Consider the following 13848-nt stretch of genomic DNA (forward strand, 5'->3'; position numbering starts at 1 on the left):
CGCTTTTGAGGGGAAGAGGGGTGAATAATAATAATAATAACTGTGGTGTTTGTTAAGTGCTACGTGCCAGGCGTTGTACTAAGCGCTGGAGCACTGTCCCCGTCCCACGTGGGGCTCCCAGTCTCAATCCCCATCTTCCAGATGAGGTCACTGAGGCCCAGAGAAGTGACAGGACTGGCCACATGGCAAACAAGTGGAGGGGGCGGGACTAGAACCACAGTGTGGCTCGGTAGAAAGAGCCCGGGCTTTGGAGTCAGAGGTCGTGGGTTCAAATCCCGGCTCCGCCAATTGTCAGCTGTGTGACTTTGGGCATGTCACTTACCTTCAATCAATCAATACGATTGATTGATTCTCTGGGCCTCAGTTGCCTCATCTGTAAAATGGGAATGAAGACTGAGCCCGCCGTGGGACAACCTGATCACCTTGTGACCTCCCCAGCGCTTAGAACAGTGCTTTGCACATAGTAAGCGCTTAATAAATGCCGTCATCGTCAACCCATGACCACCTGAGTCCCAGGCCCCGCCCCTGGCAGGAGGGGCAGGAGGAGGAGGGGCAGGACAGTGCTCTGCACACAGTAAGCGCTCAATAAATACGATTGATTGATTGATTAAGGAGGGGCAGGAGAAGGACAGTGCTCTGCACACAGTAAGTGCTCAATAAATACGATTGATTGATTGAGGAGGGGCAGGAGCAGGAGGAGGAGGGATAAGAGGAGCAGGAGGGGCAGGAGCAGGAGGGATAAGAGGAGCAGGAGGAGGGATAAGAGGAGCAGGAGGGGCAGGAGCAGGAGGAGGGATAAGAGGGGCAGGAGGAGGGATAAGAGGAGCAGGAGGGGCAGGAGGAGGAGGGATAAGAGGAGGAGAAGGAGGAGGGATAGGAGGGGCAGGAGGAGTAGGAGGGGCAGGAGGAGGGAGAGGGATAAGAGGAGCAGGAGGGGCAGGAGAAGGAGGAGGGATAGGAGGGGCAGGAGGAGGAGGGATAGGAGGGGCGGGAAGAGGAGAAGGAGGAGGGAAAGGAGGAGCAGGAGGAGGAAGAGGGACAAGAGGGGCAGAAGGAGGAGGGGCAGGAGAAGGAGGAGGAGGAGCAGGAGGGGCAGGAGAAGGAGGAGCAGGAGGAGCAAGAAGAGGAGGGGCAGGGGAGGAGGAGCAGGAGGAGAAGGAGGGGCAGGAGAAGGAGGAGGGGCAGGAGAAGGAGAAGGAGGAGGGGCAGGAGAAGGAGGAGGAGCAGGAGAAGGAGAAGGAGGAGGGGCAGGAGAAGGAGGAGGGGGAGGAGGAGGAGCGGGAGGAGGAGAAGAAGGGGAGGAGGAGGAGCAGGAGGAGGAGAAGAAGGGGGAGGAGCAGGAGGAGGAGAAGGAGGGGGAGCAGGAGAAGGAGGGGGGAGGAGGGGCAGGAGGAGGAGCAGTCGGTCCCGCTCCGGCCCCGGCCGGCTTGGCCCCCCCCGTACCCAGCCGAACGGCAGCAGCAGCTCCGGGAGCGGGAGAGGGCCCGGCTCCGGGCCCGGCTCCGACACCGACACCGACACCTCCTCCCGGCGGCCCGGCTGCAGGGCCATGGGCCGGGAGCCATGGGCCACCAGGAAGGAGGCGGGACGGGGGCCGAGGGCCGGGAGGCGGCACTTCCGGACCAGGCCCCGCCCGCTCTGCCACTCAGGGCCCGCCATGTCTGGAGGTCCGTCGGTCAGTCTCCTTCCCCTCAGTCACTCGGTCCCTCGGCCGTATTTATCGAGCAGTTCCTGTGTGCAGAGCACTGCGCTAACCGCTTGGAAACTACAAATTGGGCAACAGACGGAGACGGTCCCTGCCCCCCAGCGGGCTCCCAGTCTCCTCAGATCCCTGCCCCGCCATGGCCCCCACTCCCTTCCTCCCTGTTGGCCACTAGCGGACTTGACATGACTGACTCCATTTTGTGTATGCTCAAAGTAGTCCTCCATTTGGGCAGGCCGAGAAAACAAGTCTGCAACAGATGCCATCAAGGAACACCCATACGAAGATAACGAGAATTTACCTCCCTGTTAACGAGAATTTACAGACCTATCTATGCAAGGCCATAGGGCAGATAACAACATCTTGCACAAGGCCGTAGGAAGGAGAACAAAGAGAATTCGTAACACCCTGCCGGTCCCAATTGAATTCCAGAAATTTCCAAATGCCCCCCCCCCCCCACCATGTTGCTGTAACTCAATAAAAAGCACTCAATAAATATTGGGATTGGGGCTGCTTGTCACTCGTCCCTCGGGCAGGTAGCCACTTTCCTTCTTTGCTGCTCTCTCTGAACTCACGTCTCCGACTCATTTTTCCTATCTGCGTCACCACCCTGGGTACAAGAACCCTGCGGCCGATTTACACCAATTAACCCATTTTGCACCCTACTTGTCGATAACAACAGGTAGCAGAGGTGGGATTCAAACCCATGACCTCTGACTCCCAAACCCGTGCTCTTTTCACTGAGCCGCAGCTGCTTCTCTAAGCTTCTCTGGGGCTCTCCCCCACTGGGGGCCCCAGCCCTGCTGTCTGTCCATCCGTGCACACACTCATCATCCTCATACTCACTCCCTTGGTGACCTCATTCGCTCCCACGGCTTCAACTATCATCTCTACGCTGATGACACCCAGATCTACATCTCTGCCCCTGCTCTCTCCCCCTCCCTCCAGGCTCGCATCTCCTCCTGCCTTCAGGACATCTCCATCTGGATGTCCGCCCGCCACCTAAAGCTCAACATGTCGAAGACTGAGCTCCTTGTCTTCCCTCCCAAACCTTGTCCTCTCCCTGACTTTCCCATCTCTGTTGACGGCACTACCATCCTTCCCGTCCCACAAGCCCGCAACCTTGGTGTCATCCTCGACTCCGCTCTCTCATTCACCCCTCACATCCAAGCCGTCACCAAAACCTGCCGGTCTCAGCTCCGCAACATTGCCAAGATCCGCCCTTTCCTCTCCATCCAAACCGCTACCCTGCTAATTCAAGCTCTCATCCTATCCCGTCTGGACTACTGCACTAGCCTTCTCTCTGATCTCCCATCCTCGTGTCTCTCTCCACTTCAATCCATACTTCATGCTGCTGCCCGGATTATCTTTGTCCAGAAACGCTCTGGACATATTACTCCCCTCCTCAAAAACCTCCAATGGCTACCGATCAATCTGCGCATCAAGCAGAAACTCCTCACCCTGGGCTTCAAGGCTCTCCATCCCCTCGCCCCCTCCTACCTCACCTCCCTTCTCTCCTTCTACTGCCCAGCCCGCACCCTCCGCTCCTCCACCACTAATCTCCTCACTGTACCTCGCTCTCGCCTGTCCCGCCATCGACCCCCGGCCCACGTCATCCCCCGGGCCTGGAATGCCCTCCCTCTGCCCATCCGCCAAGCTAGCTCTCTTCCTCCCTTCAAGGCCCTGCTGAGAGCTCACCTCCTCCAGGAGGCCTTCCCAGACTGAGCCCCTTCTTTCCTCTCCCCCTCGTCCCCCTCTCCATCCCCCCGTCTTACCTCCTTCCCTTCCCCACAGCACCTGTATATATGTATATATGGTTGTACATATTTATTACTCTATTTATTTATTTATTTATTTATTTTACTTGTACACTTCTATCCTACTTATTTTATTTTGTTGGTATGTTTGGTTCTGTTCTCTGTCTCCCCCTTTTAGACTGTGAGCCCACTGTTGGATAGGGACTGTCTCTATGTGATGCCAATTTGTACTTCCCAAGCGCTTAGTACAGTGCTCTGCACATAGTAAGCGCTCAATAAATACGATTGATTGATTGATTGATTGATCCTGTTCATTTACATTAATGATGTATTAATGACTCATTTGATCAATCATATTTATCGAGCGCTTCCTGTGTGCACAGCACTGGACTAACCACTTGGAGAGGACAGTTGGGCAACGGAGATACACAATCCCTACCCAACAATGGGGTTCCTCCCCAGCTCCAAATTCTATTTATTTCTATTGATAATAATAATAATGATGATCATCATCATCATCAATCGTATTTATTGAGCGCTTACTATGTGCAGAGCACTGTATTAAGCGCTTGGGAAGTACAAATTGGCAACAGTCCCTACCCAACAGTGGGCTCACAGTCATCAAATACCATGATGATGATGGTATTTGTTAAGCGCTTACTATGTGCAAAGCACGGTTGTAAGCGCTGGGGGGATACAAGGCGATCAGATTGTCCCACAGTCTGAATCCCCATTTTCCAGATGAGGTAACTGAGGCCCAGAGAAGTGAAGTGACTGGCCCAAAGTCACCCATCTGACAATTGGCGGGGCCAGGATTTGAACCCATAGCCTCTGACTCCAAAGCCCGTGCCCTTTCCATTGAGCCACGCTGCTTCTCCATTAGTCGTAGTAATAATGAGCACTCAATAAATGTCACCGATGGATTGATGAAACTTTAGATATTCTCGATACTGGGCCTGTTGATGATGTTGAAGATGACGACTGATTCCATGAGTCTGTTCATAAGGGCTTGCACGTTGGTACTATGCCAGCAGAGCTACTAAAAGGCTCTTACCCATTTCATTTCATAAACTTTCAGGTTTTGAGGCAAACCTATTTTAAATCTAAGGGCATTTGGCAACGCACGTCAACAATCTGAGCTGGCTCAGCTACGGAGCCCTGAAGGGCGACTGGACTCTCATCTCGGTCAACGCGGTGGGGGCGGCACTCCAGACCCTCTTCATGGTCACGTACGTCTACTATGTACCTCGCGGGGCCTCAGTTCCCTCATCTGTAAAATGGGGGTGAAGACTGGGAGCACCACGGAGGACAACCTGATCACCTTGTAACCTCCCCAGCGTTTAGAACAGTGCTTGGCACATAGTAAGCACTTAATAAATGCCATCATCATCATCCAACACCTCCGACTCCCCGCCGTGACCCAAACTGGGCCATTCTATTTATTTTATTTTGTTAATATGTTTGGTTTTGTTCTGTCTCCCCCTTCTAGACTGTGAGCCCACTGTTGGGTAGGGGCCATCTCTAGATGTTGCCAACTTGGACTTCCCAAGCGCTTAGTACAGTGCTCTGCACACAGTAAGCGCTCAATAAATACAATTGATTGATTGATTGATCCAATACTCCTGACCCCCCTCCTGACTCTCCCTCGATGACCCCCCCAAGGTTATCCAACACGCCTGTTTCTTCTCCATCCCCGCCTCTCCCCCAGTGACCCAGGATGGACTTCCCTCCACATCCTGATCCTCCTTCTTCCCAGACCCTATCCTCACCACTTATAATAATAATGATGGCATTTATTAAGCGCTATAATAATAATAATAATGATGGCATTTGTTAAGCGCTTACTATGTGCAAAGCACTGTTCTAAGCGCTGGGGGGGATACAATGTGATCAAGTTGTCCCACGTGGGGCTCACAGTCTTAATCCCCATTTTTACAGATGAGGTAACTGAGGCTCAGAGAAGTGAAGTGACTTGCCCAAGGTCACACAGCAGACTTGTGGTGGAGCCGGGATTCGAACCCATGACCTCTGACTCCAAAGCCCGGGCTCTTTCCACTGAGCCACGCTGCTTCTCCTGCTGCTATGTGCCAAGCACTGTTCTAAGCACTCACCGCCCCTTCCCCTTCCCCTGCATATGTTTGTACATGTTTATTACTCTATTTATTTATTTATTTATTTATTTTACTTGTACATATCTATTCTATTTATTTTATTTTGTTAATATGTTTTGTTTTGTTCTCTGTCTCCCCCTTCTAGACTGTGAGCCCACTGTTGGGTAGGGACTGTCTCTATATGTTGCCAACTTGTACTTCCCAAGTGCTTAGTAGAGTGCTCTGCACACAGTAAGTGCTCAATAAATATGATTGATTGATGGATGGCTATGTGGAATAAACAATGGATGCTAATCTAAAACATTAAACTATCTTCATTACCCACTTATAGGCTTGGCAAATTCAAAGGCATATTACAGTACACCCTGATCGCCTAAGACTGTGAGCCCATCTTCTAGACGACTGTTGTTGGGTAGGGACGGTCCCTATATGTTGTCGACTTGTACTTCCCAAGCGCTTAGTACAGTGCTCTGCACACAGTAAGCGCTCAATAAATACGATTCAATGAATGAATAACATGGGGGTTGCATTCCTTCTGAACCCCAGATTAAGGAAAACTCCCACTGTAATAATAATGATGGCATTTATTAAGCGCTTACTATGTGCAAAGCACTGTTCTAAGCGCTGGGCACTGTTCTAAGCGCTGTAGCATTCACCTCCTTGTTTTAATAATAATGATGGTATTTGTTAAGCGCTTACTATGACAAGCACTGTTCTAAGCACTGGGGTAGTTTCAAATTAATCAGGTTGGACACGGACTCTGTCCCACCTGGGGTTCGTGGTCTAAGTATCAATCAATGGTATTTACTGAGCGCTTGCTGTGTGCAGAGCGCTGCACTGAGCGCTTAGGAGAGTACAACATAATATAACGGAGTTGGTGGACACATTTCCTGCGCTCCCCAGATAGAATGTGACAACAGAATTAAAGAAATCGTCTGGTAATCCGTGTTTGTTATCGGAAGCAGCAGCCATACGAGGTACGGGTTGTACGGTCCCGTAGTAAGGTCTTAACAAATATAATAATTTTAGACTGTGAGCCCACTGTTGGGTAGGGACTGTCTCTATGTGTTGCCAACTTGCACTTCCCAAGCGCTTAGTACAGCGCTCTGCACACAGTAAGCGCTCAATAAATACGATTGATGATGATGATGAAATATAATAATAATAATACAGGCCTATCACAGGAAGAACTGCATGCAGACAGTGTTATTACAAGTCAAATTAACTAAAAGATAATTGGTTAAAATCAGATTATCACTGCACCGTTTTCTGGGATTTCTAATATGAATGCCACTTGGCTAGTCCCCAAAATAATTTAATCCGTAGCCAGTCTAACCACCTCCATTTACGAGCTATTTATGCATAATAATCCTACGTATTTAACAGCGATTTACTTGGACCTTGTTTTTCAGATGAAGGAGGCATACTGGAAAGGTTTTTTGGGCTTCCTTCTGAAAACTCCTCCATCTTACTTCTTCTGTGAGTTAGGGTCCACCGTTAATAAATGCTGATGACTCAGATATTTTGCCACTGAATTACATTTACAAATATAAAGGAGGCAATCACTACCACCACATTTCTCTGGTTTGTGGTTCCCTGAAAAACTCGGGTTTGAAGTTATAAGAATAAACAGGATCAAAGCCCTTGAAATATCCACAGTTTATTCGGCTAACAGGCTTAAGAAATAACACAAATCAATCAGGAAAAGATTTTTGTTCTAATAAAGCTGTAAATCACAAGTACTACTGAATGGATTCATTCTATTTTTGACATTCTGGTTTTAAAGAAACCTAAAATAAGCTTCCTTCAATATGCTTTAATTACCAACATCATACTTTAAATTCCCTTTCTTTAAATCCTGATTTTTGTTACTTTCAACACAGTCTGTTCAAACAATATTAATCGAATATGTAAACTATTATAATCTGAAAAATGCAGGTTAAAACCATTTTAAGTAAGTTCTGTTTGCAAATAAGAGTGGTCCTGGAACAAGATTGAGGGCACCTTTCAGATATTATCACTCTAAATTGTAAAGTGCTTTTAGATGGTCTCACCAAAATATGGATGCTAGCAAAAGAATATTTAGTAACTATTTGGTCCTGAGATGAATACATAATGCAGTCAATCCGAAAACACTGATTACACGGAAGAGTCATCATTTCTTGGACAAAGCAAAACAAAAAATTGTGTTTCAATAAAGATTCTCACCACTTTTTAATTAACTAGAATTGAGGTACCTAAAGTTCTTTTAAAAAAAAATACAGTTTGCTCATACAGGGGAAAGAAAAACGGGGTCTTGAGGCTATTCCATACAAATAAAGTCCATCCAAGGATGCAAATTTTTATTCAAATAGCTAAAATGTTCACAATAAAGACAATCTGCGGTTTGCGCACGTCAAGATAAAAAATATATTCATAGATTTCTGTGCTGATTAGAAGCACGTTTCTAAAACAAACTTGGAAAAAGAGTTTGCTTTTTTAATATCTCAACAGTATCACAGTAATAAAGGAATCCAGTAGGTGTAAATAGTCATAACAGCCCATTCAGTCGTAATTTCCAAATTACTTCCCCTCGATAAAAATTATTCTTCCAAATGCACAGTCATTTTTAATCACAACAGTTTTGCACAGTCACACTTTCTGCTGGAATATGACCCTTTAGAAACATTTAATTTTCTGATTTTTTCACCTGTCAGGGGACAAATTCACTTTGTTCTCACCCCACGTACATCACACGTGATTTTTTTGGAGGGTAAAGGGGGAAGGTGGATGTCAAAGTGGATGAAACTGAACAGGTGGTAGAAACCAGGCTGGAGGTGATACTCCTTGAGTCTGCGGTGTAGACCGTCAGCTCACTGTGGGCAGGCAATGTGTCTGCTTACTGTAATATTGTCCCCTCTCAAGTGCTTAATAAAGTGCTCCGCACACGGTAAGCACTCAGTAAATATGATTGAATGAATTATTGTAAGCTCTTTACGGGCAAAGTACCTATCTACAAATGTTTTGGGTTTTTTTACGGCATTTATTAAGCGCTTCCCAGGTGCCAAACACTGATCTAAGCAGCAGGGTAGGTACAAGTTAGTGGGTTAGGACACAGTCCCCATCCTGCATGGGGCTCCCAAGTCTAAGTAGGAGGGAGGACGGACATGATAATAATAATAATAATAATAATAATAATAATAATAATAATGATGGCATTTGTTAAGCGTTTACTATGTGCAAAGCACTGTTCTAAGCACTTGGGGGGGATACAATGTGATCAAGTAGTTGTCCCACGGGGGGCTCACAGTCTTAATCCCCATTTTTAGAGATGAGAGAACTGAGGCTCAGAGAAGTGAAGTGACTTGCCCAAGGTCACACAGCAGACTTGTGGCGGAGCTGGGATTCGAACCCACGACGTCTGACTCCAAAGCCCGGGCTCTTTCCACTGAGCCACGCTGCTTCTCTCCCAATTCTACAGTTGAGAAAACTAAGTAACAGGGAAGTTAAGTGACTTGCCCAAGGCCCCACAGCAAGCAGTTGGCAGAGCCAGGATTAGAATCCAGGTCCTCTGATGCCCAGGCCCATTCTCTTTCCACTAGACCATGCTGCCTCTCTGTATTCTTTTGTGTTGTCCTCTCAAGTGCTTAGTACAGTGCTCTGCACATACTAAGTGCTCAATAAATGCCATTAATTGACAGCAAGAATGATTAGAAAAGCAGCATGGCTCAGTGGAAAGAGAACGGGGTTTGGAGTCAGAGGTCATGGGTTCCAATCCCAGCTCTGGGGAAGCAGCGTGGCTCAGTGGAAAGAGCCCGGGCTATGAAGTCAGAGGTCATGGGTTCTAATCCCGGCTCCGCCACTTGTCAGCTGTGTGACTTTGGGCAAGTCACTTCACTTCTCTGGGCCTCAGTTACCTCATCTGGAAAATGGGGATGAAGACTGGGAGCCCCTCGTGGGACAACCTGATTACCTTGTATCTACCCCAGCGCTTAGAACAGTGCTTTGCACATAGTAAGCGCTTAACAAATACCAACATTAATTGTCAGCTGTGTGACTTTGGGCAAGTCACTTAACTTCTCTGTGCCCCAGTTCCCTCATCTTAAAATGGGGATTAAGACTGTGAGCCCCCCGTGGGACAACCCGATCACCTTGTAACCTCCCCAGTGCTTAGAACAGTGCTTTGCACATAGTAAGGGCTTATTAAATGCCATCATTATCACTATTATTATTATTATTATTAATGATTCCAAATGGGAACGAGTAGCCGCTGCCAATGGCCAGGGGTGCAGAAAAGTCTGGCTCTGGATGAAGAACCAGAGCCCGCTGTTGGGTAGGGACTGTCCCTATGTGTTGCCGACTTGTACTTCCCAAGCGTTTAGTACAGTGCTCTGCACACAGTAAGCGCTCAATAAATACGATTGATTGATTGATTGATTGATTGATGAGGTCCCATAGGGGAAGCTGAGCTGGAAAGCGGATGGGAACCGAGGAAGGAGGGCACAAGTTGGGGACTAGGTGTTGAGAAGCCCAGGAACCCTGAGAAAGGCCACGGAGATCGGAAGCGAGAAGTCCCATTGAAATAATAGCATGGCCTACTGGAGAGAGCCTGGGCCTGGGAATCACAAGGACCCGAGTTCTAATCCCAACTCCGCCACTGGTCTGCTCGGTGACCTTGAGCAAGTCACACTTCACTTCCTCTGGGCCTCGGTTACTTCATCTGTAAAATGGGGATTCGGGACTGTGAGCCCCGTGCGGGACGTGGACCGTGTCCTACCTGATTGGCTTGTTTCTGTCCTAGCGTTTAGAACAGTGCATCGGCCTCCTCTCTGATCTCCCGTCCTCCTGTCTCTCCCCACTTCAGTCTATACGTCACGCTGCTGCCCGGATCATCTTTGTGAAGCTCCGAGAAGCAGCGTGGCTCAGTGGAAAGAGCGCGGGCTTGGGAGTCAGAGGTCATGGGTTCGAATCCCGGCTCTGAAAAGAGGAGGGAAGGGGGTGTTTAAAGAAGGGGGTGGTCCACCGTGTCGAAAGCAGCTGAGAGGTTGAGGCGGATTAGGAGGGAGTGGAGGCCGTTGGATTTGGCAAGAAGGAGGCCGTCGGAGACCCCTTTGAGAGGGCGGTTTCTGTGGAGTAAAGGGAGAGGAAGCCAGATCGGAGGGGGCCGAGAAAGAGAATTGGAGGAGAAAAACTTGAGACAGAGGGTGCAGACAGCTCGCCCGAGGAGTTTGGAGAGGGAAGGTAGGAAGGAGATGGGGCGACAACTGGAGGGAACTGTGGGGTGAAGGGTAGGGGTTTTTTTAGAGAAGCAGCGTGGCTCAGTGGAAAGAGCCCGGGCTTTGGAGTCAGAGGTCATGGGTTCAAATCCCGGCTCCGCCAATTGTCAGCTGTGTGACTTTGGGCAAATCACTTCACTTCTCTGGGCCTCAGTTCCCTCATCTGTAAAATGGGGATGAAGACTGTGAGCCTCACGTGGGACAACCTTATCACCTTGTATCCCCCCAGTGCTTAGAACAGTGATTTGCACATAGTAAGTGCTTAATACCAACATTATTATTATTATTATTGTGCAGAAACGCTCTGGGCATGTTACATCCCTCCTCAAAAATCTCCAGTGGCTGCCAGTCAACCTACACATCAAACAAAAACTCCTCACTCTCGGCTTCAAGGCTGTCCATCCCCTCGCCCCCTCCTCCCTCACCTCCCTTCTGTCCTTCTCCAGCCCAGCCCGCACCCTCCACTCCTCTGCCGCCACTAAAAAGCAAACAAACAGGGAAAGAGAGGGAGAACAGGGGTCTCCCTTTGAGTGTGAGAGAGTAAAAAAAAATGTTTCATGGATCTCATGGGTCTCAACAAGTCATAACAGAAATAGTACTGGGGTAATACCAATCAATCAATCGTATTTATTGAGCACTTACTCTGCACAAAGCACTTTACTAACTGTTTGGGCGAGTACAATATAAGAGTTGGTAGACACTTTCCCTGCCCACAACGAGCTTACAGCTTTAATGATACAAGTTAACTGAATGTCCAAAAAAGTGGAAATTTACAACTGTTTCACATTACCTAATCAATAAGAAACTAATTTTTAAGAAGCATGGGTGGCGGTGTTTTTTCAACTCCAGATCACTCTGTGTCATTCTCTTATTTACATGAATAAGCCAACGGAAGTAAAGGGAAGGGACTAACTCTTCAGCGATGCCTCTATTAGTGAAAGTTAAGCGTCAAAGTCTTCTTTTGGGGCTGTAACTCAGAAATGCCTTTTAAACAATCTCTAAAAGCCATTACAATGCTATTACACCGTTTCTAAGTATCCAACGGTACTTTCATTCCCTAAGATTTTTGACGGTTAGAATTTCGAAGCATTTTAACACGACTCAAGTGCTCGGGGAGGGAAGTCACTTCAAGTAGCTATTACCTAATTGTTGTCTTCTCATTTAAAAATAAAAGGAATTTTGCTCCGCGCCTAGAATAGGAAAAAGCACGTGAGAGTTACGGAGGGCAGTCGACCTTAGACCCCAAGTTGTCTACTCATTTTCGCGAGGGCGTCGCTGACGATGTCGAGTTCATGCCGCAATTCGTTCACCACACAGGCGATGCCCTTGCTGTCCTTGAGGAGCTGCACACTCTGGATGTATGGGTTGTAATACACCCCAAAGGGTCGCTTAATCGTCTTGGCAAATTCCCTGTTTGAAGGCACAACCGGAGAAACAAGAATGAATCTGCCGGAGAAAAGTCCGTGCAAAATCAATCAATCAATCAATCAATCATATTTATTGAGCACTTACTATGTGCAGAGCACTGTACCAAGCGCTTGGGAAGTACAAATTGGCAACATTCCAAAAGCAAAATTCCTTTTCTTTTTAAATGAGAAGACAACAATTGGGTAATAGCTACTTGAAGTGACTTCCCTCCCCTCCCCGAGCACTTGAGACTGGTTAAAATGCTTCGAAATTCTAACCGTCAAAAATCTTAGGAAACGAAAGTACCGTTGGATACTTAGAAACGGTGTAATAGCAGTCTAATGGCTTAGACTGTGAGCCCACTGTTGGGTAGGGACTGTCTCTATATGTTGCCAATTTGTACTTCCCAAGCGCTTAGTACAGTGCTCTGCACACAGTAAGCGCTCAATAAATACGATTGAAGGAATGAATGAATGGTACAAAGTAAGTGCTTGACAAGTACCCCAGTTATTATTATTATTATTATTAGCTGGGCTTAGAGATATTTGTTACATCAGTCACAGTCCTGGACCCATGGCAGTGTGCAAGCCTCAAACCGTGGCCAAATTCATCACCACCGGCAGGAGCGAGGCAGTGGGTGGCAACGGGCCGCGGTGAGGAGGACCGGAGAGGGGTGGGGTTGGAGGGTCACGTCTATTTGTTTCCATCTTCCTGCATTCACCAACCCCCAAGCCATCATCATCATCATCATCATCATCAATCGTATTTATTGAGGGCTTACTGTGTGCAGAGCACTGTACTAAGCGCTTGGGAAGTACATCATCATCATCATCAATCGTATTTATTGAGCGCTTACTGTGTGCAGAGCACTGGACTAAGCGCTTGGGAAGTACAAATTGGCAACATATAGAGACAGTCCCTACCCAACAGTGGGCTCACAGTCTAAAAGGGGGAGACAGACAACAAAACCAAACACACTGACAAAATAAAATAAATAGAATAGATACGTACAAGTAAGATAAATAAATAAATAGAGTAATAAATCTGTACAAACATATATACATATATACAGGTGCTGTGGGGAAGGGAAGGAGGTAAGATGGGGGGATGGAGAGGGGGACGAGGGGGAGAGGAAGGAAGGGGCTCAGTCAAGTCCAAGTTGGCAACATATAGAGACGGTCCCTACCCAACAGTGGGCTCACTGTGCTTGGCACATAGTAAGCGCTCCCCCTTCTAGACTGTGAGCCCACTGTTGGGTAGAGACTGTCTCCATATGTTGCCAACTTGTACTTCCCAAGCGCTTAGTACAGTGCTCTGCACACAGTAAGCACTCAATAAATACGATTGGTTGATTGATTGATTAATAAATGCCATTATTATTATTATTTATTACTGGGGCAGTAGTGATAGCAGTTTGGGCTAGGCCACACTGAGAAACAGCGTGGCTTTTGCCAAAAGGACCTGGGTTCTAATCCCAGTCTAATCTCTAATCTAAGAGAAGCAGCGTGGCTCAGTGGAAAGAGCCCGGGCTATGGAGTCAGAGGCCATGGGTTCAAATCCCGGCTCCGCCAGTTGTCTGCTGGGTGACTTTGGGCAAGTCATTTCACTTCTCTGGG

The 13848-nt window shown here is 47.8% G+C and overlaps 2 protein-coding genes across 5 annotated transcripts in view; both read right to left on the minus strand.

Moving 5' to 3' along the window:
- Positions 1 to 1561, minus strand: part of SERGEF (secretion regulating guanine nucleotide exchange factor) — a 316021-nt gene extending 314460 nt beyond the window's left edge. For all 4 annotated transcript variants that reach the window (XM_038764503.1, XM_038764502.1, XM_038764500.1 and 1 more), the window contains exon 1: positions 1444 to 1561. In XM_038764503.1, coding sequence (XP_038620431.1) covers positions 1444 to 1551 — 108 coding nt within the window. In that variant the 5' untranslated portion in view covers positions 1552 to 1561. The remainder of the gene's footprint in view (positions 1 to 1443) is intronic.
- Positions 1562 to 11325: 9764 nt separating this feature from the next.
- The window catches only part of TPH1 (tryptophan hydroxylase 1), a 37718-nt gene continuing 35195 nt past the window's right edge, over positions 11326 to 13848 (minus strand). The window contains exon 11 of the mRNA XM_038764648.1: positions 11326 to 12235. Coding sequence (XP_038620576.1) covers positions 12061 to 12235 — 175 coding nt within the window. The 3' untranslated portion in view covers positions 11326 to 12060. The remainder of the gene's footprint in view (positions 12236 to 13848) is intronic.

This window comes from Tachyglossus aculeatus, chromosome 22 (assembly GCF_015852505.1).
Source record: "Tachyglossus aculeatus isolate mTacAcu1 chromosome 22, mTacAcu1.pri, whole genome shotgun sequence".
Classification (NCBI taxonomy): Eukaryota; Metazoa; Chordata; class Mammalia; order Monotremata; family Tachyglossidae; genus Tachyglossus; species Tachyglossus aculeatus.